Source organism: Jaculus jaculus, chromosome 10 (assembly GCF_020740685.1).
Source record: "Jaculus jaculus isolate mJacJac1 chromosome 10, mJacJac1.mat.Y.cur, whole genome shotgun sequence".
NCBI classification, from domain to species: domain Eukaryota; kingdom Metazoa; phylum Chordata; class Mammalia; order Rodentia; family Dipodidae; genus Jaculus; species Jaculus jaculus.
In genome coordinates this window covers 89,784,914-89,811,107 of record NC_059111.1, presented here as the reverse complement: position 1 = coordinate 89,811,107, position 26,194 = coordinate 89,784,914, and the positions used below count along the sequence as shown (strand labels likewise).

The window sequence follows — 26,194 nt, the reverse complement described above, 5'->3', positions numbered from 1 at the left end:
ATGGGCTCTGATTCGCTAGAGCAAAGGGAAGCCTAGAGCACTGGGCTTATAGTCAAGCATGTCGGTTTGAATTTTGACAGTTCATGCTGTTACTTTGAGTTTCAATTACTTCATCTCAGCGATGTGGTCACTACTGCCTCTCTCATGGGCTTATTTACTAAGTGATGCCAAGTGGTGCCGTGAAGAAGATCCTGCACATAGTAGGTGATTGGGGACTTTTAACTCCTTTCTTCTTGTTGGGGATAAAACTGCTGGAATGTCATCACATATTTGCAAAACTAGCTGGGGCTTGTCTCTTGGTAGCTTTACAGGAGCCACCCACACGTTCTGTAATAAGTCTCTACCAGCTCATATACCCTTGATGGGGCTAATCTATGACAGGTAGAATAATGTAAGAACTGAAGGTCATGGACATTACTCTCTCAAGAGAAGGGGCAAGAAAAGAGACATAAATAAAATACTGTGAATAAAAACATTTGTGGTCTTGCAGTGTGATACGGAAGTTCAAGTTGGCCTACTTGATCTCTCATTGCTAAACAAGTTTTGCAGCTCCTCCTATATAGGCTGTGACATAATGGTGGGAAGTGAGCAGAAGTGAGAAGTAGTGTTGAGGTTCTAGAGAAAAGGTTTGAGGTGGCCTCACCTCCTCTTAGTAATTCTTTCTCTAGTATGCCTGTTGCTCTGGAACCCATGCATGACTCAGTCTCCATTTTGGTTTTCAGGTTCTCTGACTCCTGCCTCAACATGCTGCTTTGTTTTCCATCTGAGGAGGGAGGGTGAACTGGTTCAGTTTCATTGCAGCAAGTCTCAGCCTGCTTCTCAAATTGTACTTGTAATTAATTCCCTAACTTTTTTAGTTGGTCAAGTTGAAGAAAGCTGAGTTTTTTCATCCTACAATAATATTGCTTTCTGAACACCAGATGAGCCTAATCACTAGCTCAAAGTAATTGAGACTATAAGGAATCCTTCTGTTTCCATTTCTGTATCTTGGTGTAGCTGCTTAATGACTTTCACAAGGACCTTCAAAGCAAAAGATGCTGAAAAGTATTGACACTGGAATTAGAAGCCAGTATGGGATATCTCCCTGATGAGGTCATTACTACCTGCCAGGATATGAGATTAGAAGGGTGTGATTCTCAGCATACACCAGGATTGGGAGGCTTGAGAAATAATCACTATAAAAGGGTTCACTGTATAGTAGAAGCATATAGAAAACAAAACTTAGGAAAGTGTTGGCAGCTGAAAAAAATAGAGGTTAGGCAGCCTGAGCTATAGCCAGACCCTACCTGAGGGGGGAATGGCATGATGGTGTGCAAGCCTTTAATCCCAGCACTGGGGAGCAGAGGTAGGAGAAGTGCTGCACGCCAGCCTGAGACCACATAGTGAATTCCAGGCAGGTCAGCTTGGGCTAGAGTGAGACCCTACCTTGAAAACCCCCCCCAAAAAAAAAAAAATTAGAGATTATGGGCATGGGCTGGAGATATGGCTTAGTGGTTAAGGCACATGCCTGTGAAGCCTAAGGACCCAAGTTAGATTACCTATTACCCACGTAAGCTAGATGCACAAGGTGGTACATATGTCTGGAGCTCAGTGGTTGGAAGCTATCATGTACTTATTCTCTCCTTCTCTCTGACAAGTAAAGGGTGTGTGTAATTTATTTATTAGAGAATGGGCACGCCAGGGCCTCCAACCACTGCAAATGAACTCCAGATGAGTGTGCCCTCTTGGTATATCTGGCTTACATGGGTCCTAGGGAGTCGAATCTGGGTCCTTTGGTTTTTCAGGCAAGCGCCTTAACCATCTCTAAGCCAGATTAAATTTTCTCGGTTTTCATGTAAGCAAGATGCACATGGTAGTGCATGCATCTGGAGTTCGTTTGTAGTGGCTAGAGGACCTGGCACACCCATTCTCACTCTCTTCCTTTCTCTGTCTCTAATAAATAAATAAATAAAAATTAATCTTTAAAAAAATAGAGGTTAGGATGTCATTGTCAGAGAGACTGAGGGAAGAAAACTGTGCAAGCACTCTAGTTGTGTGTGTGTAAGAGAGAGAGAGAGAGAGAGAGAGAAAGAGGCAGACAGAGGGGGATGGAGAGAATGGGCAGGTCAGAGTCTCCAGCCACTGCAAACAAACTCCAGACGCATGCGCCCCCTTGTGCATCTGGCTTATGTGGATCCTGGAGAGTCAAACTGGTATCTGGGCTTTGCAGGCAAATGTCTTAACTGCTAAGCCATCTCTTCAGCCCCCTCTAGTTGTTTTTTAACTCTGTTCAGATTTTGATGTTATTTTTGGTTTATTTCTCCAGGGAGCCTATTGATCCTGTCTATGGGCTTAACTCCCAAAGATAAGGTCAGCTTTTTGCTGAAGCTCTTGGTACCAAAGCAATCACTGATAGGGTTGAGAACACAAGGAGAGCTTATTGGAGACTGTGGCTACCTCTCATTTTGCCATCTTACTACAATTCTCCTGTGCTTGCATTTGTGATCTCAGTACTGTTTCCCATGTACCAAAAAAAAAGTCTAGCGATGGAGGCATTTCCTATCCAGATTAAAACAAAGTCTTGGGTTGAAGCGTATGCAGTTTCAAACAAGGAGAATATTAGGATGATAAAAGGTCAGTGTATCCTGTGTTAGTCTGTTGTAGTAACAAACCATTCAGTGTGGATTTGGATATAGACTGAGAACAGGGCTGGTGAAATGGCTCAGCATTTAAAAGCACTTGCTTGCAAAGTCTGGTGCCCTGGATTTGATTTTCCACGTAGAGTGAGATGCACACAGTGGAATGTAATGCTTTAGTGCAGCTTGTTAAATCCACAGAGGGCTGCTGGGAATATAGCTCAATAGTAGAGCACTTATCTAGCATGCGTAAAGCCCTGGGTTCAATCCCACTATAGGGACACAAGGGATTTAAGGCACCCATGTGTTCTCTGTATCTATCTATCTAATCTGCCCCTTTCTCTCAAATAAATAAAATTTAAAAGAAGGCCGGGTATGGTAATGCATGTCTTAATCCCAGCTCTGGGGAAGCAGAGGTAGGAGGATCACTATGAGTTCCAGGTCAGTCTGGGGTAGTGAGACCCTACCTGGGGGGGAAAAACAAACAAACAAACAAAAACCTGGAGTCAGGTGAATATTGAGCTCTTAATACCACCTGGGTGTCTCAGTATTTGCCTGAGGACTAAATCTGCTCTATCCTTCTCCCACTGTACATGCCGGAACCCTTTTCTCTCCTCCCACAGAAGAAAACCCCGAGCAGCCTGTTCAGCTAGAAAATGAATGACTATAGAAATGTAGTTGCTAGACTAAGCCTTGTAAACATTCTGCTTTGGAAGATAATAGGGAAGCCAGGGGACCTGAGTTACCATAACTCATATAGTGTTGAAATGCTCAGAGCCTTAGGTGAATATGCTGGCCATCTCTGAGGGTTCAAGTGCCCTTGATTTGTCAGGGACCTCAAGTGTTTTTGTAGAAGCCTACCCTTGGTAGTACTATGTTGCTCACTAGTCTGTTGTCATAAGTGCTGTACAAATGTGAACATTTAACCCTGAATAACTTGATGTAGGTGATGACAGAAGAAATGATTGGGCTTTAATCCCAGCATTTAGGAGGCAGAGGTAGGAGAATCACACTGAGTTTGAGGCCACCCTGAGACTACATAGTAAATTCCAGGTCAGCCTGAGCTAGAGTGAGACCCTACCTTGGAGAAAAGAAGAAATGGTTGGTATCTTAAACAAGAGCCAAGAATCAGCCATAGGCAGTGGTTTATCTCCAATGGCCACTCTGTAAGGATCACCAAGTTCATAATTGTCCTGGTTTAACTTTGATTTTTTTCTCCATATTTTTATCAGTTTATTGACTTAAGAGAGAGGGAAGAAGAGGCAGATAGAGAAAGAGAATGGACACAAAAGGGCCCCCATCCACTACAAATGAATGCCAAATGCACATACCACCTTGTGCTTATATGGGTGCTGGAGAATCAAACCTGGGTCCTTAGGCTTCACACGCAAGCACCTTATAACCACTAAGCCATTTCTCCAGCCCTATCCTGGTTTTTTTTTACATATTTTATTTTTATTTATTTTATGTATTTGACAGAGAAAGAGGGAGAAAGAAAGGGAGAGAATGGGCGTGCCAGGGCTCCAGCCACTGCAAACAAACTCTAGACGTGTGTGCCCCCTTGTGTATCTGGCTTACGTGGGTCCCAGGGAACCGAACCTGGGTCCTTTGGCTTTGCAGACAAATGCCTTAACTGCCAAGCCATCCCTCCAGCCCCCTATTCTGGTTTTATAATGGCTGAATGAGGCAAGCAGAGTCAATAGTTGGGGGAATCAGGCATGGTGGTTCACACCTTTAATTCGAGCACAAGGGAGACAGAGGCAGGAAGATGGCCATGGGTTCAAGGCCATTCTTAGACTACATAGTAAATTCCATGTTAGCTTGGGCTAGAACAAGACTGTACCTCGAAAAAACAAAAATACATAAGAGTTGGTGGAGGCACTTGGGGAAGAGTTGGGGCCCTCCTCAGTTGTGCCTCAATGTTGCAGTTGTTTTTCAGCTGATTGTACCTTTCTCTTCAGTCAAGGACCACCTCACCTTCCTTTTCTCTTCCAGTGCTGAGGAATGTAAGCAGGTGTGCTGGGCCTTGAGAGACTTCACCAGGTTGTTTCGATAGCTGGTTCTCCTGCGCTGTGCCTGTCACCCAGGTGAGGTGTATGCACTCCAGCTTGTTCTGGGCTGGGCTTGTTGTTCTCACTGAACTGGTCAAAGAGGAGCAATTGGGATATACTAGACCCTGATTTTCTTAGGCCAGAGCCAGGATGGCTAGATAATTGTCAGTATATTTGATGCCATTTCTACCTTCATAAGGAGGCAATTATTATAGAAGGCATCAAAAAGTTTGCAAACATTTCTGGGATAACAAATGTATGTTATAAGTATTAACGAAAGGAATCCTCATATAGTTCCCTTGGTCATTTTACAACTAAAGAAATTGGAGGTCAGAGATGTTTAACAATTTGCTTAATGTTATAGTTAGAACCTGTGGAGGTAGGGTGGCAGAATTCAAGTGTAGACATTCTGGGTATCCAAGTCCTTGCTTTTGACCATTATAGATAATATTTCTGTACTTTTTCCATGGAGTCTGAATCAGTGGGTTTTAATCCTTGTTAGTAGACAAAGCCTTGTTTCAAAATAAAATCTTGCATAAAACATCCCGGTATTTAACAGACTAAAGGGAAGCTTTTCCAATTGATTTGGAGAGGCCCCAAACTGCTGGCCTATTTTTGACCCCTTGTCCGTCATCCTTGGTTTCTGTGGTACTGGCACACGTCACTCAAGTAGCTACTGTCTGGATAGCACCACTTTAGAAAAGCCCAACTTTGTGGGTTTTTTGTTTTGTTTTTTTAACATTTTTGAGGTAGGGTCTCACTGTAGACCAGGCTGACCTGGAACTCACTATGTAGTCTCAGGGTGGCCTCAAACTCACAGCGATCCTCCTACCTCTGCCTCCCGAGTGCTGTGATTAAAGGTGTGCGCCACCACGCCCGGCTACCAACTTTGTTTTTTTAAGCGAGATCTTATGGCAGAGTCTACAGTGGCACTCCCTTGAGAGTTTTGTAATCATGCTCATCACTTTCAGGAGCATAGTTCCTAGCTGTGTCTTCTCTTCTTTGGTCAGGAATGTCTTTTTAATTAGAAGACAAGAAGAAAACAAAACCCAGACGGTGTCCCACAATCAGAAACCTCCGTTGTGGCAGAGGGGCCTTCACTGCCACCAGGGCATCCCTCCAGACAGGGAGAGACTCCAACCTTCTGAGGATCCTGAGGAATACGTTTGGGGTGTGAGGAAAAATCAGCGTGGTTTTTGAAAGATGGCTGCAGTCTGTCCAGCGTGTTGGGAGGGGAGCTGGTTTCCTGGTGGACTTGTTTCTAAAAGGAAAAATAATTTAAGAGAAAAGGAAAAAAAGGAAAGCTAAACTGAAACCGGAACTGGAGCATTCGCGTGGTAGCAAATGACACACACCAACATGCAGCACACACACAGAAAAAATAAAAGTGAGAACTTTGTGTGAAACACATGTTATTAAGGAAAATGTGGGAAATCAAATGAACTATGTAGCTACCTGCAATTGCAAGTAAAAAGTCAGGGTCATCTCCTAAGGTTTTCTGTTGTTTTGTCCTATGTTCTCCTTTTTCTTTTCCCCTCTTGTTAAACACAAGTGAATAGAAATACTGTGTCCTCCCCCATGCTGTTCCTTCTCACCTTTAACGCTGTTCAGACAAGGAGCCTTTTCTGTTTTGTATCATGGTCACATTGGTGGTATTCCTGACCAGCCAGGACAAAGTTCATATTTGTGTATAATCCACCCTGGAGACCCTGTGCAGGCACAAAATCCACTCTAGCCTTGGGGAGAAGAGCCAAATGGAGTGGGTAGGGAAGGATGCAAATGTGTGCTCTTGTTTAAGCCCCCCTTTTTCTTAATCAGTTATTTACACATAGATATGAAAGGAAGAGGGTGAACTTACGGAGAAAATGTGTTTACAGGGCTAATTATATTTTACTAAAAAGTGAAAACTAAATTGACTTCTTGGGAGATGAGGCCCAATGGGGAAGCCCAAAACAGATTGTAATGTTTTGAAAGAGTGCAGTCCTGCATCGCCATTAGATACAAGGGCACTGTTCTGTCTTGTGTAGCCATCTCAAGAACAAAACAACAGCACCAAAAGGAAAAAAAAAAAAAAAAAGAAAAAGAAAAAAGAAAAATAAACAATAAATTTTTAAAATTTAATCAGTCTTTGTTTTTACTTCTATTCACTGCCCCATAGCTCAGAAATGATTTGGCTTGACTAGCTAAGTAAATAGCATAAGTTGGTATTGGACGGACATGTAGGTGCAGAGTTTCAAAAGCAGGCCCCACCGTGTTATCACAGACCCTTCAGGAAGTATTGTATGCTCTAGCCCCCCGTAGCTCTTCATGCTGCATCCCACTCTCATGCTACCCTAGTTGGAATGACTATGTCACTTCTTAACCAACAAATGTTATTCCACCTAGAGTGTCTCCTAAAGACACAGTTACTGGTCTTTATATATATGCACTCATATACTCACATATGTTTAAAATTAAAGCTTAAAAGGCCAGGTGTGGTGGTGCACACCTTTAGTCCCAGCACTCGAAAGGCAGAGGTAGGTGGATTGCCATGAGTTTGAGGCCACCCTGCGACTACACAGTGAATTCCAGGTCAGCCTAGACTACAGCGAAACCCTAACTTAACAAGCCAAAAAAAATAAAGCTTAAATGTGTATACTCACATATGTTTAACAATTAAGCTTAAACTGGGCGTGGTGGTGCACGCCTTTAATCCCAGCACTCGGAAGGCAGAGGTAGGAGGATCGCCGTGAGTTTGAGGCCACCCTGAGCCTACATAGTAAATTCCAGGTTAGCCTGGACTATAGTTAAACCCTACCCCAAAAAACCAAACAAAAAGAGCAAATGTTTAAAGTATACAGTTTGATAACCTTGGACATGGTATAGCCAAGCTAGTGGATAAACTCTTGAAGATGGAGTATTTTATTATTTAAAACCCAGCAAAGCCAGGCATAGTGCCACAAACCTTTAACCCCAGCACTTGGGAAGCAAAGGTAGGAGGACGGCTTTGAGTTTGAAGCCAGCCTGAGGGTATATAGCTTCCAGGTCAACCTGGGCTAGAGCAAGACCCTACCTCAAAATCAAAAGCAAGTGCTGGAGAGAGGACTCGGTTGTTTAAAGACACTTGTTTGCAAAGCCTGACTGCACGGGTTCAATTTGCCGGTACCCAGGTAAAGCAGGTACACAAAGTGGCACCTGCATTTGAGGGTTTTTTTTTTAAATAAGTTTTTTAAAGTTTTTTATTTATTTATTTGAGAGAGACAGACACAGAGAGAAAGACAGATAGAGGGAGAGAGAGAGAGAATGGGCGCGCCAGGGCTTCCAGCGTCTGCAAATGAACTCCAGACGCATGCGCCCCCTTGTGCATCTGGCTAACGTGGGACCTGGGGAACCGAGCCTCGAACCGGGGTCCTTAGGCTTCACAGGCAAGCGCTTAACCGCTAAGCCATCTCTTCAGCCCTTGAGGGGTTTTTTTGTTTGTTTGTTTTTTACAGTGGCAGGAGGCCCTGGGGTACCCATACTCACTCTCTGTGTGTCTATCTCAAATAAATTTAAAAAACAAATAGCAAAAAATTGTAATGGTCCCAAGTATAACTAGACTCGTAGTCATTCCCTGGGAAAGTTGATTTTACAGGTCTCTAGATTGCACATATTGAAAATTCCATGCCTTTGCCTCAATCCACTTCCCTTCTAGAAAGCAAAGCCAGCCAGGTGAGTGTTTGTGAAGGCCCTGACTCACTGAGCAAGCCCTCTGTGCCAGAGGCCTCAGCCAGAGAGCCAGGTGCTGAGGGCAAGGGCCCATTGGCATCTGAAGTGGGGTCCAGTAGAACAAAAGGGAAGATTCTGGCACTGGAAAAAGAAGAAACAGCCAAGTATTCTTGGAACATTTATTAATCCAACAAACTACATTCTACTTTCTACCCCAGATTCTTAAGACTCTGAGGGTAGCTACCAGACTCAAGTGTCCGGTGACATCTACAGGATCCTATCCGTGTCAGGAAGAAGAAACGATAAAGCGAGGCTCAGCTTTGGGAACCCCTAAACCAGGATCATTCCTTGCTGAGGCCCTGATGGTGGGGACCTGGACCACAATACTCCTTGGCTCTTTTTTGCTAGAGGAAATGGGGGAACCATAAAAGTGAGCCAGCCTGAGGTGCTTCGCTGTGAAGCTAGGACCCAGGGAAGCAGACATTCCTTCTTCAGTGAAGCTGCTGATTGCACTTCTCTCAGGAGCAGAGCCATCACCAGACAGGCAGTCCCAGGAAGACAAGAGTCCTCCAATAAGATGGCTGGGGAGAACCTGACTTCAGGTCTCTCTTCTCAGTCCTTCCTAGCCCAGATCTACCGCCAGGAGACCCAGAAGTAGAACTTGGCAGCCAGCCATGCCTGCTGGAGCCACTCTTACTGCCATACCCGCACAGCCCCAGGAAGCCTGGGAGAGCCATTATCTGTAACCGCATCACTGCATACCAACTGGGTGCATAGGCCAGGAGCCCTGGCTAGTGCCAGGGCCTGCCACGGGTGGGGCCTGAGCTACAGGCTGCAGCCGCTGCTGGGACTGCCAGATGTGATGGAGTTCTTTGAACTGTTCCACCATGTGGTCTTTGAGGTCTGGATTCGAGATCTGTAGCCGGATGCTGTCCGCTGACCAAGAAAGCTCCCCTGAGAACATTTCCAACAGCAATCGTGCTGCAACAGGCACCACCTGGGGGAGGGGGAGAGGCAGAGTGGTGTGGCAGGGCTGCCAGGCCTAGGTGCACATGGGACGGGACTTCCTCCTTGGTGATCTGTTTCCTCATGGCCTGGAAGGCCCAACATTCACCCTGGGCCCAGTCCAGCCCATCATGTCCCCTAATCGTCAAGCTATATAGCGGAGTGTGCAAGGGGCGCACCTGTACAGTGATAAGCTTCTTTTCTCTCGGTTTGCAGTCAGGCCACTCCTCCCCAAAGCAGAAGAAGATCTCAAAAGGTGGTGGGGTACTGGTCTGGCCCTTCTGGAACAGGATGAGCTCTGCATCAAGAGCAAAGCCTCCCGTCAGAGGCTAGAACTGCGTTCTGGGTGAGGGGGCTGGCCAGGAGGGGAGCATGGGGTGGGGCCTCACCATTGAGAAACTGCTCCAGGCTGAAGAGCTTGGTCTTGACCTCCCTCTGGATGGGATTGGGGCAGGAGCCATGGGTTGAAGCACAAGGCCCACTCCAGAACACCTTACACTGGCACAGACGGATGGCGTACAGGTCCTGGCCCTGGAGCTGCAGGATGAGCCCGCGGTCCAGGACATCCAGCAGTTGGTTCGTGTAGTAACGCTGCTTGTCGCTAGGAATGTCCTCGGCGCTGGGGAAGCGCACTTGCTCCAGGCTCACGGGGCCAAAGAGTTCCACCTGCTCGTGGGTGGCCTGCAGCTGACTGTAGAACAGTCTACAGCCTTGCGGGTTGCTGATGGTGAGGGCGAGCGGGGGCCGCCCTCGGTACTGGAACTTGATCTCCAGGTCAGTCACTGTGGGGCACAGCGTCAGGCTGCCCTGTGGCTCCTGCTCTGCAGCCACGTGGTAGGCCCAACCTCGGCAGCTCCCCTACTTTCTCTCCCACCATTCTACTGCCGTAAAAGCTTGTGCTCTCCACCACCCTCTTCTTCCCGGCCAACCCTACCGCAGTGCCCGGTCCTGCTCTGTCCTGCCGGCCTGCCCAGCCCCTCTCCCCAGGTCCTTACGAGGCAGCATGTGGGGGCTGATCAGCAGGTCGGGCAAGAGTTGTTCTCCCGCGGGGGGCAGGCTTGTGGCCAGGGGCTGGGTCTCCAGGCTTGGCAGGACCCCAGGCAGAAGCTGCCCGAAGCCAGCAGGATTGCTGGAGGGAGGGGCCAAGAGGCTGGGGTCTGGGGCAGGAAGACGCAGCCCTACAGGTGGCTGAAGAGGAGGTGGCCACTTAATATCTTCTTTGGGTAAAGAATATGGTGCCATGGGAGGCCCCGGCTGCACTGGTTCTGCAGAGGGTGGGGTAGACACAGCTGTTAATGCCACCTCTTCAAATGACTTCCTAGGCCTAACTCCCAGACCTGCCTTCCCACAGCCTCCCTTCCGGAACCCTCCTGGCTGGGTACCTGTCACTCATCCTTAGGCTAGACCCTCTACCGCACAACCTCCCAGCCCCACCTGTGAGTCTCAGGCCTGGTAACATCCTCTGGAGCTGAAGGGCAGACACGGCAAAGGAGGAGGAAAGGGAAGACAGGTTATTAAATCAATCCAGGGGTTGGAGAGATGGCCTAGCTGTTAAGGCACTTGCCTACAAAGCCTAACCACCCAAGTTCGATTCCCCAGTGCCCAAGTAAAGCCAGATGCACCAAGTGGCTCATGCAGCTGGAGTTTATTTGCAGAGGCTGGAAGCCCTGGCACACTCATTCAGTCTCTCTCTCTTCTCTCTCTCTCTCTCTCTCTCTCTCTCTCTCTCTCTCTCTCTCTCTCTTTCCTTGCCAATAAATACAAATAAAACATATCCAAGCCAGGCGTGATGGCACACGCCTTTAATCCCAGCACTCGGGAGGCAGAGGTAGAAGAATCGCTTGAGTTCGAGGCCACCCTGAGATTACATAGTGAATTCCAGGTCAGCCTGAGCTAGAGTGAGACCCTACCTCGTAAAACCAAAATAAAATAAAATAAAACAAAACCTATCCAGTGCTGATGCAATCCTCCAGCTTCCACTAAGTGGAGGGCAGACCCTTTTGCTAGTGGCAGCTCTGCCATCCCTTAGCAGGTCATGCAAGCTGTCGGTGCCTCTGTCTTCTCATTTGCCTTTTGCAGGCAGCAATACCCACCAAGCCCAACTGCTGTGGGAGTCAGACGTGTGACACCATGTGACAACAAAGTCCCCTCCCCCCGGGAGGATCAAGATGGACACTTTGTTGGTTCCTCTGCTTCAGAACCACAAAAGGATGGTGGCTCCACCAGAAGGTCCTACTCGGTCATCCCAGCCTTGCCAGTGGCCAGCGCAGGCGCTCCCCACCACCCAGCCATAGGTACCTCTTCCTCTTCCTCCTCGTCCTCTTCTCCGGCACCCAGAATGTAATCATCAGCAGGCTGGGACTCTGTCAATAAGGGACAGAAAAGGACAGGTAATTCATGGTGGAACAGGAGCCAGACCCGCCCTAAGTTCCATCCAGGCACCCTGAGAGGTTGTCTGAAACTCCTTCAGGGGCTCCTGCCCTCCTCAAAGCCACTCAAACACAGGGTGAGGGTTCAGGGCTCACCATAAGGAAATAGCAGGGCCCTCCCCTGAAACTAAGAGCCCAGAGCAAGGCAGGGGTGAAAGACGTATCTTGTAGGGTCCCCCGTTCCAAACCAGATGTCCTAGGAACCCTGGGCTTATAACCTAGCAGAGCCATTTCCTGCTGGTGGGACCCTGGACTTTCTTATACCCCGAAGGTCTCGGTGTGCCAGGTGGGCACACAGGACCAGGCAGGATACCTGTGGGAGCAGTGCCGTTGGAGCAGACCTCATAGATCTTGTAGGGCTGCGGCGGCATGTCGCGGGGTCCGTCGTAGATGAGGCGGAAGTCGCGGCTTTTGTTAAGGGCACAGCGCAGGTTGGCCTTCCACTTGGCCGGGTCAGCCTCGTCTACCCCCTCGGTGTACTTGCCCGTCTCCTTGGCCCAAGCCTGGTGCGGGAAGAAAGGACAGCCCACCACAGAGAATCTCACCTGTCACAGGCCCCAGAGACCTCGTGCTCCGCTAGAGTCACTGCTGACACCTTCGGCCACAGGCTGAGCCTTGCCAAGCCGAAGGCCTTATTATTGACCTCAGGTGGATACAGCCTTGTTCAGCCCCGAGGGTTCCGATGAACTTGATGACATGAATGTGTCACTCACCACGGCTCACTGTTCCTTGGAGGGCAAACAGGCCCAGTCTCTTAGGGGCACAAGGTAACATGGTGGAAAAGGGCACCCCGATTTGGAGCCAGGCTGGGTCTGAAGCTGGAATGAACCAGCTGCATGCTGGCCAGGCCATGTCACTATGCCTCTGATGTGACCACCTCCTCACTTAGTCACAGGGTCACAGTGAAGACTCAAGGGTCACTGCCTACCTGTGACGTAGGGAACTGTGCCCGTATGTAAGATAGGCTGAGTGTATTCAACAACATGTATTATTGTTGTTGTTGTTGTTTGGATTTTTTTTTTTGAAGAGTTTTACTTTAGCCCTGGCTGACATAGAACTCTGTAGCCCAGGCTGGCCCTAATGGAAATCCCCCTGCACTGCCTTCTGAGTGCTGGAATAAAAGGGGTGTGTCACCAGCCCAGCTGGGTTTTGTTTTTGTTTTTTAAAAGTCTCTATGTATTGTTTCGATGGGCCTTATGTTATTACTGTGTGACAATATATGTTGTAAGGTTGTTTTATTAAAAAGGAGGGGATTGGAAGCCTCTTGGTCATCCCTGATCTTGGATCCCATCTTGTGCCTCCCTGCTCATGGGTGGGAACATACAGTGGGGCTGGGTGATGGCGAGGCTGTGACATGTTGTATGTTGTATATATGTGTCTGTGACTACAAAAAACAAAAGGAGGGGGAAAAAGGCCGGGCATGGTGGTGCACGCCTTTAATCCCAGCACTTGGGAGGCAGAGGTAGGAGGATCGCCATGAGTTCAAGGCCACCCTGAAAATGCAGAGTGAATTCCAGGTCAGCCTGAACTACAGTGAAACCCTACCTTGGAAAACCAAAAAAAAGGAGGCGGGTACTGGGGAGATCACTCAGCGATTAAGGCACTTGCCTGCAAAGCCAAAGGACCTAGGTTCAATCCCCAGGACCCACGTAAGCCAGATACACAAGGTGGCACATGTGTCTGGAATTTGCTTGCAGTGGCTGGAGGTCCTGGAGTGTCCATTCTCTATCTGTCTTTCTCTCTCTCAACTAAATAAATAAATATATTTTTAAAAAAGAGGGGGGAGGGGACTGGAGAGCTGGCTTAGTAGTTAGGCACTTGCCAAAAAAGCCAAAGGACTCAGATTCAATTCTCCAGTACCCACATAAAAAGCCAGATGCAGGCTGTAGAGATGGCTTAGCAATTAAGGTGCTTGCCTGTGAAGCCAAAGGACCTCAGTTCAATTCCCCAGGACCCATGTAAGCCAGATGCACAAGGTGGTGCATGTGTCTGGAGTTTGTTTGCAGTTACTGGAGGCCCTGACACGCCCTTCCCTTCCCCCTCCCCCATATGCCTGTTTCTCTCTCTCTGTCTAATAAAAACTAAATAAAACATTTAAAAAAAGACAAAGGAGGGCTGGAGAGATGGCTTAGTGGTTAAGCGCTTGCCTGTGAAGCCTAAGCACCCCAGTTTGAGGTTCAAATTCCCCAGGACCCACATTAGCCAGATGCACAAGGAGGAGCATATGTCTAGAGTTCCTTTGCAGCGGCTGGAGGCCCTGCTGCGCCCAATCTGTGTCTCTCTCTATCTGCCTCTTTCTCAGTCTGTCCCTCTCAAATAAATAATTTTTAAAAAAAGGAAAAAAAAAAGCCGGGCGTGGTGGTGCACGCCTTTAATCCCAGCACTCGGGAGGCAGAGGTAGGAGGATCACAGTGAGTTCAAGGCCACCCTGAGACTACAGAGTTAATTCCAGGTCAGCCTGGACCAGAGTGAGACCCTACCTCGAAAAAACAAAAAAACAAAAAAAAAAGGAAAAATGTCTCCTAGCTGGGGAGATGGGTCCATCCACAAAGCATGCCAGCCTGGGTTTGATTTCTCAGTACCTACATAAAGCCAGTGCACAAAGTGGCATATGCATTTGGAGTTCACCTGGTGTGCCCATTCATATTCTCTTTCTCTCTCTCTCCCCTCATAAATAAATAAAAATATTTTTATTTTGTTATTTATTTATTTGAGAGAGAAAGAGGCAGAGAGAGAAAGAGAGAGGGAGAATGGGCCCACCAGGGCCTCCAGCCATTGTAAACAAACTCCAGATGCATGCACCACCTTGTGCATTTGGCTAACATGGGTCCTGGGGAATAGAACCTGGGTCCTTTGGCTTTGTAGGCAAGCACCTTAACTGCTAAGCCATCTCTCCAGCCCATACATACATACATACATACATACATACATACATACATACATATATATACTTTTTTTAAATAAAATGTCTAAGCCAGGCATGGTGGTGCATGCCTTTAATCCTAGCACTTGAGAGGCAGAGGTAGGAGAATTGTTGTGAGTTCGAGGTCACCCTGTGACTACGTAGTGATTTCCAGGTCAGCCTGAGCTACAGTGAGACCCTACCTCAAAAAAAAAAGGCTCCAAGTAGTCCAGGCTGGCCTTGAACTTGCTAAGAAGCTGAGGATGACCTTGAACGCCTGATCCTCTGCTTCCACCTCTCAAACCCTAGTGCCACTATGCCTGGCTTTTCTTTTTATTATTACTATTGTTCATAGGACAGAACACTTTCATACTTGCTAATCACAAACTATACCACTGAGCCACACCCCTAGCTGGTATTGTTATTTTTTTAATTAATTTATTTATTTATTTTAGAGCGACAGACACAGAGAGAAAGACAGATAGAGGGAGAGAGAGAATGGGCGCGTCAGGGCTTCCAGCCTCTGCAAACGAACTCCAGACACGTGCGCCCCCTTGTGCATCTGGCTAACGTGGGTCCTGGGGAATCGAGCCTCGAACCAGGGTCCTTAGGCTTCATAGGCAAGCACTTAACCACTAAACCATCTCTCCAGCCCTTTTTTCTTTTTTCTTTTTTCTTTTTTTTTTTTTCGAGGTAGGGTCTCACTCTGGCCCAGGCTGACCTGGAATTAACTATTTAGTCTCAGGGTGGCCTCGAACTCATGACGATCCTCCTACCTCTGCCTCCCGAGTGCTGGGATTAAAGGCGTGCACTGCCACGCCCAGCTACATTCTTTTTCTTTTTTTAATTTATGGTATTATTATTTTGGTTGGCAATTTGTCAGGATTACAAATGTTTCTGCCCTTTAACCTAACAACTGGACTTTAGTAGAAGGATACAGCATGTACAAACAGCCACATACAATTTTACATGTGCAAAGTTACTCACTGCAGTCTCTTGCATTAAAAGCAAAAGACCCAAAATATGTGAGGTCCCTCATTGGGAGGCTGGTTCAATTATGGCAAACTCACTCTTAGGACAGAATGAATATGCAGGGAACAAAAAGGTGGAATGTTTCGTATACTGATGTGATCTTCACGAAATATAAAGTGAGCAAGGTCACTGAGAAATCCTGCTGGAGCTGAGCTGAAAACCTCCTCCATGTAGACCAGCTGACAGAAAGCTGGAAAAAGCTACACTGCATGCAGTTCATTGGGAGAGAGAGAAATCACCAGTGAAGATACTCAACAGTGGACACTGCAAGCCTTATATTTGGCCAGCCAGGCCAAATTAGCCAATGGGTGCAATAGTGCCATGTAGCATGTCTGTTATGGGGGAAACCAACAACTCTAAATTGACTGGAGGCCTGCTCCATGGGAGGGAATACATGCCTGGTACTGAAAGCCTACAACAGGGGTAATCATGAGCCCAAGGGGTGTAATGTCTGGTGGTGTCTGGCTAAATGTATATACTATGCTCACCAAACTGCTCAATAAGCACTTCTCTTAATGTTCATACCCATATATTAATGCTACTCTCACTTTTGGCTACAGAACCTTCTCTTTTCAGATGACAGTGACCTTGGGATGACTCAAAGGGCACCATGGTGCTGAGAAGTGACAGAGGAGTCCTCAGCACTGCAATATCTCTATCACGCCTTCCAAGGCTCAGGGCCCATTGTGGGATAGGTGGCAGAAAGAATGTAAGAGCCAAAGGAAGGGTAGGACTCCTTACAACATACTCCTCCAGACACAAAATAGCCTGGATATCCATGGCCTCAGAGTGCCTGACACTACCTACACAAGATCATCATAATAGGAGGAAAAGATCATGACATCAAAATAAAAGAGATACCGATTGAGAGGGGGAGGAGATATGATGGAGAGTGGAATTTCAAAGGAGAAAGTGTGGGGGGGGGAGGGAATTACCATGGGATATTGTTTACAGTTATGGAAGTTGTCCATAAAAAAAATGAATTAGAAACAAAAAAAGAAATATAAAGTGAAAGTGAGGGGAGGGAGGACATTACCATGGGATATTTTTGTAATCATGGAAGTTGTTAATAAAACAATTTTTGGGAAAAAAAAAAAAAAGAAACCCTGACATACAAAAAAGAAAGAAATATAAAGTGAGCTAGGTGTGGTGGATCATGCCTGTAATCTCAGCACTTAGGAGGCAGAGGCAGGGGAATCACCATAAATTCAAGGCAAGCCTAGGCTACATAGTGAGTTCCAGGCCATTCAAGACTCAGGGATACCATCTCAAAAAATTTTTAAATTTTTTTGCTTATTTTTATTTATTTATTTGAGAGCAACAGACAGAGAATAGGTGTATCAGGGCCTCTAGCCACTGCAAACGAACTCCAGATGCATACACCACCTTGTGCATCTGGCTAACATGGGTCCTGGGGATTCGAGCCTTGAACCTGGGTCCTTTGGCTTCACAGGCAAGCGCTTAACTGCTAAGCCATCTCTCCATCTCCATCAAAAATATTTTAAGGCTGGGCATAGTGACACATGCCTTTAATTCCAGCACTTGGGAGGCAGAGGTAGGAGGATCACTAAGTTCAAGGCCACCCTGAGACAACACAGTGAATTCCAGGTCAGCCTGGGCTAAAGCAAGACCCTATCTAGAAAAACAAAAACAAAACTTAATAAATTTATATTTAAAACAATATAAATGTAGATTCAGTTTTACATGTCATATACCCATACAAAATCTTGAAAATACTGACATTTATATTTTCTATTGTAAAATAATGTTAGTATGACCTAAGCATTAAAATTAGAGTTGCTAGGGCTGGAGAGATGGCTTAGCGGTTAAGCACTTGCCTGTGAAGCCTGAGGACCCTGGTTCGAAGCTTGACTCCCCAGGACCCACGTTAGCCAGATGCACAAGGGGGCACACGCGTCTGGAGTTCGTTTGCAGTGGCTGGAAGCCGTGGTGTGCCCATTCTCTCTCTCTATCTGCCTGCCTCCTTCCCTCCCTCTCTCTCTCTCTCTGTCTTTCTCTCTCACTCACTTTCAAATAAATAAATAAAAATAAAATAAGTTTCAAAAAAAATTAAAAAAGAAAAAGAAAATTAGAGCTGCTGGACATAGTGGTCCATGCTTGTAATCCCAGCTCTTGGGAGGTAAAACAGGAGGATGACAAGTTCAAGGCCACCCTTGACTACAAAGGGTCAGCTTAGGCTACAAAACAAAACAAAACAAACAAAATAGGGGAATGCAGAGATGGCTTAGCAGGTGCTTGCATGCAAAGCTAAGGACTCAGGTTTAATTCCCAGGACCCATGTAAGCCAGATGCCCACGGTGGCGTATGCATCTGGAGTCTGCAGTGGCTAGAGGCCCTGATGTACCTTCTCTGCCTCTTTCTCTCAAAAAAAAAAAAAAAATTACAAGATTAGAGGTAATTGTTTGCTTCATTTACCATATGTGAGTATTAAATGTGTACTTCTGTGTCCCAGTGAGGCAAAAGCGAGGGGTGGATGGGAAGGCCTCCCAAGGCCCTTTGATCCTCACCTTGCTATGGGATACAGTTAGAAGAGAGATTGATCCTGCAGCTAGGTGGCATCCCCAAGCATGGGAGGTGGGAGAGAGAACAGGCTCAAGATGAGTGTGTGTGTTTGTGCATCCTCGAGGGAAGGGGTGCCCTAGAGGTTGAGGCAGCACCTCAGAAATGCAGGCAGCGCCCTGTCCACGGCTTACCTTGAAGATGGTGTTATCTCCATCTTGGCTCGGCCCATGCCGGGTAGCGTGGTGCCAGGGGATGCAGAAGAACTTCCTTTCCCCATTGACCCACTGAAGGCCTGGGTACTGGCAACTGTTCACCTGGGCCACCAGCCAGGGCTTCAGCCTCACACGGCGGGGCGGGGGCAGGGCTCCCGGGGCCGGCTGGCTCATGGCAAAGGACTCTGCGACAGGAAGCAAGGCGTAGCTCAACAGCTTTGTAGAGATGCATCTCCCCACCCTGAGCACAGGGACTGTGGGGACAGTCTCGTCAGTTCATCCAGGTGTTTGAGGCCAAGGTTGTTTTTGAACCCAGAGCCTCCCTGTCACAGACTCCCTGAACCACAGCTTTGTGTTGGAATAGGAGGCAGAAACTCTGTTAGTGGACACTGTGGGCACCTTCCCCAGAAACCCTATGCCACAGTCATTCTTTTTTTTGGGGGGGGGTTGGGGTTCCAAGGTAGGGTCTCCGTCTAGCCCAGGCTGACCTGGAATTCAGTATGTAGTCTCAGGGTGGCTTTGAACTCATGGCAATCCTCCTACCTCTGCCTCCCAAGTGCCACCATGCCCAGCTTACATTCATTCTTTTTAAAAATATATTTTTTTTTTACTTAGTAATTTGAGAGAGACAGAGATATAGAAATAGGTCAGGAGAAAGAGAGAGAATGGGTGCATCAGGACATCCAGCCCACTGCAAGTGAATTCCAGATGCATGCACCCCCTTGTGCATCTGGCTTATGTGGGTCCTGGTGAATCAAACTGAGGTCCTTTGGCTTTGCAGGCAAATGCCTTAACCACTAAGCCATCTCTCCAGCCCTCATTCATATATATATATATATATATCTTTTCTTTTAATTTTATTTATTTGAGACAAAGAGGCATATAGAAGGGGGTAAGAGAGGGAGAGAATGGGTGTGCCAGGGTCTCTAATCATTGCAAACAAACTCCAGACATATGTGCCACCTTGTACATCTGGCTTATGTGGGTCCTAGGGAACTGAACCTGGGTCCCTTGGCTTCATAGGCAAGTGCCTTAACCGTAAGCCATCTCTCCAGCCCACATTCATTCTTTTAAAAAAAAATTTTTTTTAAGAGTTCTTACAGAGTTGTAAGAGTTCTTTATTTTATTTTATTTATTTGAAAGAAAGAGGCAGACAGGGAGAGAGAGACAGACAGACATTGGGTGCACCAGGGCCTCCAGAAAACGAACTCCAGATGCATGTGCACCTTGTGCATCTGGCTTACATGGGTCCTGAGGAATTAAACCTGGGTCCTTTAGCTTTGCAGTCAAGCACCTTAACTGCTAAGCCATCTCTAGCTCCCTTGTAAAAAATTTTTTTTAATTAATTAATTATTTTTTAAATTTATTTATTTATTTATTTATTTGAGAGTGGCAGGCACAGAGAGAAGGACAGATAGAGGGAGAGAGAGAGAATGGGCGCACCAGGGCTTCCAGCCTCTGCAAACGAACTCCAGATGCGTGCGCCCCCTTGTGCATCTGGCTAACGTGGGACCTGGGGAACCGAGCCTCGAACTGGGGTCCTTAGGCTTCACAGGCAAGCGTTTAACCGCTAAGCCATCTCTCCAGCCCAATTTTTTATTTTTTATTAACAACTTCAATGATTGTAAACAATATCCTATAGTAATGCCCTCCCTCCCCCCCTTTCCCCTTTGAAACTCCATTCTCCATCATATCCCCTCCCCCTCTCAATCAGGCTTTTATTTTGTTGTCATCATCTTTTCCTCCTATTATGATGGTCTTGTGTAGGTGTGTCAGGCACTGTGAGGTCATGAATATCCAGCAATTATTTTTTTGACAAGGTCTCACTCTAGTCCAGGCTGACCTGGAATTCACTCTGTATTCTGAGGGTGGCCTCAAACTCACAGTGATCTTCCTACCTCTGCCTCCCAAGTAAAGGGATAAAAGGCATGTGCCACCATGCCTGGCTTTAAGTTTGTTTATTTATGAGGGAGAGAGAGAATGGGAACTCCAGGGTCTCTAGCCACTGCAAAAGAACTCCAGATACATTTGCCACCTTGTGCATGTGGCTTTATGTGGCTACTGGTGAATCTAACACAGGTTGTTAGGCTCTGAAGGCAAGTGCCTTCGTTGAGCTGTCTCTCCAGGCCCACATGCATTCTTTAGTTGCTAATAGCACCCAGACACCTCACTTCCCAGATCAGACCACCTCTACTCTGGAGTCACACTCACATCCAGTGACTGCCTCACACCTAGGACAAAAGCCTAGGTCTCTTATATAAAATGGGCTAATGGGTGTGATGTGCACTCTTCTGGAATCAGCTGTTTCTGCCATGCCTCCTCCCCTGCTCAGCTTTTTGTACCCTCCTTTCCCAGAAAACCCCCCTCAACAAAAAACAAGAATCCCATCTCAGGCTTCTAAAACCCTTGCCTTAGCTGGGAGTGGTGGAACATGATTTTAATCCCATCCCTCAGGGAACAGAGGTGAGAGGTTCGAGGCCAGCCTGGGACTACAGAGTAAATCCCAGGTCAGTCTGGGCTAGATTAAGACCCTACCTCAAAACAAAAACAAAAACGCCTGGCCTTAGACAAAAGTAGAACGTACGAATACAGGGAGGGATTCCACACTCAGTTCTCAGAGTTCCTAGGCTAAGACCAAGTGTAGCGCTTACACTACTGTTGCTCAGTTTCCCTCCAAGCTCCCCTCCACCTGGACTTCTTTGGAGAAATCCCATCAACCATTCACACTACCACCAACAAGAACAGTGGCCTCCCGCTTCAGATCCTACCCAGTCTGCAGCCGTCACTGTCCTAGCCTCTTGCTCCTGCTCCGTCTCTTCCAATAGTCATTCAGTGCGCTGCAGAAGGGAAATGGCTAATAACTGCCAGGTCTCTGCCTCACTAGAGTCAGACAAGCAGAAACCCCCTGAACCCTCTCTCCTTTCTGTCCTCCAGACAGAACCTGAAACTCATCACACTCTGATCCCCCTTTCTGTCCCTCTCCACTCCTGAGAGGCTCTCTTCTCCCCCTTGTCCATGCCTTTGGCCTTGAACTTTGTGGACCCAGGTCAAAGACAAAAAGGCCAATGTGCCACTTGCACCTCCAGTAAGGAACCAAAGCTTGAACCTGCTTGGTATGGAGCCTCAGTTTCCCCTAAACTTCCTCACCCAGAACCCTTTTGGGTCGTGGCTGCTACATGCCACCTCTAGGCTGCCAGAGTGTTCCACAGCAGTGTCCATCTCGGCTCTCAGTGACCCATGAAGAGGAATGCCAGCTTTGGACAGGGAGGGTGGGAGAATTCCCAGCCCTGCCCCCAGGCCTAAGAAGACTTGTAGCTCAGTTCCTCTTTCTGAACCACCCTCCACCCTGACCTAGGGGAAATGAAAGTGGCCTGATGGGACAGCTCAGAAACCTGACTCATTGTGAGCTGAGGGAGGAAAGGAGGTGTGTGTGTCCGGGGAGGTGGGGTGCAGATCATTCTGAAGTGGGACTCAAATTCCCACACCCCAGCCTGCTGACACTCTGGGTGCACTTAATGTGGCTCACGGGGTTAAGTAGCCTCGGTCATCTTAATTTTTATGTGTAATCCTTGTGAGGCACTGATCCTAGAACGGAGCGGTGACAAGCAATTCTAACTGTTGGAGGATGGGCAGTGGGACGTCGGGCTCACACGATGGGAAAGTTACCCAGATGACCCCACCACACACGGCCAGGCCTGCAGCTGTCCATAGGGGGTAGCTGAGGAGACCAGAGACCAGTCCTCAGCTTGATGTTTAATTCCGAGCAAAGTTCTGATACAGTCCCTTCAGCTGTGGCAGGATATACAGAACAGGCTCCCACAACCAGCCCACCACTAATACCAAGAGCAGGACTGTCCATCAAACTGCAGAAGGGTCTGCCACCCCCTCCCGGAGGTTGCATGGTCCTTTCCAGAAGCAGGTTCAGCATCCACGCCCCTGCACCCCTCAACACTAAGCTTCCACAGGAAGGCTGAGATCAGAGTCACACCATCCCAGGTCTGCCAGTTCTGAACTGTCAGCATCTAAATTTGGAGTCGTGAGTCTGGGGGTGACAAGTAGGCAGCCTCCAAACTGAGGTCTTGTGGATTTGAGCTCTGGGAAGACAGGAAAAGGTACTCCGCAAGAATATCCATTCCATAGCCTTCCACAGAAATGTCAAAAAAGGGGACTGGAGATGGCTTAACGGTTCAGGCGCTGGCCTGCAAAGCCAAGAGACCCAGGTTAGATTCCCCAGAACCTACATAAGCCAGATGCACAAGGAGGAACGGAGTTCGTCTACAGTGGCTGGATGCCCTGGTGCACCCATTCTCTCTCTCCCTCTCTCTCTCAAATAAAAATAAAATAACTTAAAAAATTAGAAATGTCAAAAGGGATGTGGACTGCTGAGAACCGGAGGAAGAAGCCCCCACAAGCATCGGGAAGGGCAGCCCTGGAGCCCCAACTGTGGTAGGGAGCCCCCAACTCAACTGGGGCCCTGCCAAAGACCCAGAAAAAGCCTCCCCTAGCAGCAACCAGCTCACCATAAGGCCCATGGAGAGAGGAAGTTGCACTAGAGGCACCCAGCTCAGGGAAACTACAAGGGATTCTCTGCACCAGACCAGAGCCTAAATCCCGCCCTCTCCACACCCGAGTTCTGCCCCTTCGGGGTGCAGACCGGCGAGACTCTGGGCAGCAGGTGCGGCAGGAAGGCACCACTCTTGCTTGACTTGCTTCCAGAGGCTGGTTGGGGGAAGGCCAGGGTTCAAGGGGAAGCCCCAAAGTAGGGCCCAAGGTAAAAAGTGGGGTGGTTTCCCACCGCTTACCTCAGCCAGGACCCTAAGGGTTTAGGGATGGGCACTGTTTTGGGGCACACGTCCCCAACCTGAAGACCTCCAACTTCCTCCATCAAACCAGCCCACGCCCTTTCTGGTCCTATTCACTACTAATAACTCGCTCTGGAGCCCAGGCCAAGCAGGGCTCTCTCGTGGCCACCCTCGCAGGCTCCACCGAAGGCAGGACGCCCACGGCCCTTGGGCCAGCCAGCTAGTCCACCACCGGGCGCTGACTTAGGGTCTGCGCCTCCCCCAGACTGCTCCCTACGGCTGATGGTGCCACCCCCTTCCCCGGCCCGCAGTGCCAGGGTAAGGCCAGGAAAGTCCTCTCACGCCCACCTCCGCTCTCCGATATCCGCTCGGGGCCCGGCCGGGGTCCCAGACACACTGGCAGCCTGGCAGACACCTGCCCGGGGCAGGGCGCAGGCCTTCGCCATCACCTGCAGCGCGCTGCAGCCACACGGGTCTCCCTTTCGTTCCATTTTTTAGATTCTTCACCGTTTCCTTCTTCAGTTTAGGGCCAGGCGTAAAGAAACCAGAGCAAGCCCTGCGCCTCCAGGACAGACGCGATCTCCCCTCTCCCCCCCCCAAAAAAAAACACTATTCCCACAAACTCGTTTGGCTTTACTGTCCTTGGGAAGGTGACTGCTTGAAACTCCAACCTCTTGCCCTAAACGGGTGGCCAGGGAGGAAGGGTACCAAACGGGGAGGGAGGGGGTCAGAGCCTCGCTCCTCGCGTGGTTCCAGCTCCATCTAGCTCCCCTCACCCCTAACCCTCCCCTCCCCGCTCCTGGGTACTCCCCATCCTTGGCCATGGGCAGGAGGAGGAGGAGGGAGGAGACGCCACCGAGCTGGCGCCTCGCCTGCGCTGCCAACTTCTCCATTCGGGCCTCGGGGCTTCCCCGGCGCCTGCGGGACGACAGCGGCCGGTGGCCCTCGTCCCAAGTGGGTCCGGCGTGAAAGGCACCTCTGGAAAACCTTCAAGCCAGCCAGGCGCACCCTGCGCCAGGCGCCCTTCGGAGCTCGGGCACTGGGGCATCGGGGACCAAGGACCCCTCCCGCCCACCTGCAGGTGTCGCCGGGGCGCTGCCCACGGTGGAGCTGGGGTGGGGGGGGGGACGGTGGGAGGTTGGCAGCAACCGGGTACCGCTCCCACTGCCCTCGGGGCGCGGCTCGCGGACCTACCTGGGTACGGAGCTCGGGCCGGACGGTGGCGCGGGTTGCTCCCTCCCGGAGCTGCGCCTCCCGCGGGTCGCCCAGCCGGCCGGGCACTTCCGCGTCTGGCCTTGGCCACCCCCGCCCCCGCCCCACCCCACCCCACCCCGGGCAGCGCCCCGCCCCCGCGGACCCCGGAGAGACCCAGGGCCTCAGGGAAGACGCCTGGCAGCGCGGCGCCCCGGAAGGATCCCAGCGGACTCCTTTGGGAATCTGGATCGGCAAAAAGAAAAAAAGCGATCCCGAAGCTCAGGATCCGCTGCATGCAAGAGCCTCGAGGACTGACGATCCCCCCCCCCACCCCGGGGCCCGCCGCGACGTCCCCAACCCGCTCCTACGTGCCTGCCGGCGAGGGTCCCCGGGCCGCGGTCCTGCCTCTGCGCGATGCACACCCCGTGCGGCTCGCGCCCTCGGGCCTCTACCCCGCAGCGTGCGCCGGCCAGTCCCTCCCCTTCTTCTTTCGAAAACCTCTGCCATCGCCGTGGGTTTGTAATCCCGAACGGTTTTCCGTTCCATCTAAACGACAGCCTCGACTTTCACATCCTGTTTCCTCTGGAGCAGTTTTCACGTGTTAAATCATGCGCTTTCCGATTTATGTAGGCCTTACGTTTCCGAGGAAGACGAGGTGGGAAGATCAAAGTCTCCTAAAGGTCCTTGGTCCAGCTTGTGATTTTCCTATCTGATTTCCAGTGAGATTCTGCTTAGTTGGGGTCCACTTCTGTCTTTTCATTTATTGAGATGGGATTCCAACTCCTGAACTCAAGTAATCCTCCTGCCTCAGCCTCCTCTGAGTAGCTGAGATTATAGATGTGCTATCATGCCCAGTTCAAGTATATATATATATATGGCATATATATATATATGGGCTAGAGAGATGGCTTAGCGGTTAAGGCATTTGCCTGCAAAGCCGAAGGACCCAGGTTCAACTCCCCAGGATCCACATAAGCCAGATGCACAAGGTGGTGCATGCGGCTGGAGTTCATTTGCAGCGGTTGGAGGCCCTGACACGCCCATTTTCTATCTGCCTCTTTCCCTCTCTCTCTTAAATAAAATAAATAAAAAATAAAAAACATTATGTGTGTGTGTGTGTGTGTATATATATATATATATGTTTTTATTTTTAGAGGTAGGGTCTTACTCTAGCTCAGACTGACCTGGAACTCACTCTGTTGTCCCAGGCTGGCCTCGAACTCACAGCAATCCTCCTACCTCTGTCTTCCAAGTGCTAGGATTAAAGGCTTGTACTACCACACTTGGCCTAAAGATAGCTTGTTTGTTTGTTTGTTTGGAGTTATTTGTTTATTTGAGAGAGAAATTGTAAGAAAGAGAGAATGGGTGAGCCAGGACCTCCAGCCACTGCAAATGAACTCCAGATGCATATGCCCCTTGTGCATCTGCCTTACATGGGCCTGGAGAATGGAACCGGGATCCTTTGGCTTTGCTAGCAAACACCTTAACCGCTAAGCCATCCCTCCAGACCCCCTTTTTAATGTTATTATATACCCTAGGCTGGCATCTAACTTGCAGTCGTCCTGTCTCAGCTTCAAGAGTGCTGAACTTACAATACTACCAACTAGACATCCTTAAAAATTAATAATAACCAGGTATGGTGGCACATACCTGCAAGCCCAGCACTCAGAAGGCAGAGATAGAAAGATCACTGATCAGTTAGGGTCTACATAAAGCATTCTAGGCCAGAGATCTGCTGCATA

At 48.8% G+C, this 26,194-nt stretch overlaps 2 protein-coding genes across 6 annotated transcripts in view; one reads left to right on the top strand and one right to left on the bottom strand.

The window, feature by feature from the left end:
- Tnpo3 (transportin 3) overlaps positions 1-6,746 on the top strand; it is a 98,987-nt gene extending 92,241 nt beyond the window's left edge. For all 3 annotated transcript variants that reach the window (XM_045159967.1, XM_045159966.1, XM_045159968.1), the window contains 2 exons: positions 4,611-4,702; positions 5,677-6,746. In XM_045159967.1, the coding sequence (XP_045015902.1) occupies positions 4,611-4,671 (61 nt within the window). In that variant the 3' untranslated portion in view covers positions 4,672-4,702; positions 5,677-6,746. The remainder of the gene's footprint in view (positions 1-4,610; positions 4,703-5,676) is intronic.
- A 1,772-nt stretch (positions 6,747-8,518) lies between these two features.
- On the bottom strand, positions 8,519-24,536 carry Irf5 (interferon regulatory factor 5). 3 transcript variants are annotated; one of them, XM_045159970.1, is made up of 9 exons: positions 24,453-24,536; positions 18,436-18,641; positions 12,101-12,290; positions 11,657-11,721; positions 10,793-10,826; positions 10,354-10,623; positions 9,748-10,140; positions 9,538-9,674; positions 8,519-9,350 (listed from the first exon to the last, which is right to left on the bottom strand). In XM_045159970.1, the coding sequence occupies exons 2-9, from the start codon at positions 18,628-18,630 to the stop codon at positions 9,105-9,107; spliced, it is 1,530 nt and encodes a 509-aa protein (XP_045015905.1). In that variant the 5' UTR covers positions 18,631-18,641; positions 24,453-24,536; the 3' UTR covers positions 8,519-9,104. The 3 variants fall into 3 exon arrangements, with proteins under 3 accessions (XP_045015905.1, XP_045015904.1, XP_045015906.1); XM_045159969.1 differs by lacking the exon at positions 24,453-24,536 and adding an exon at positions 21,225-21,305; XM_045159971.1 differs by lacking the exon at positions 24,453-24,536 and adding an exon at positions 21,225-21,302 and having other exon boundaries at positions 9,538-9,656.
- Positions 24,537-26,194: the final 1,658 nt, after the last annotated feature.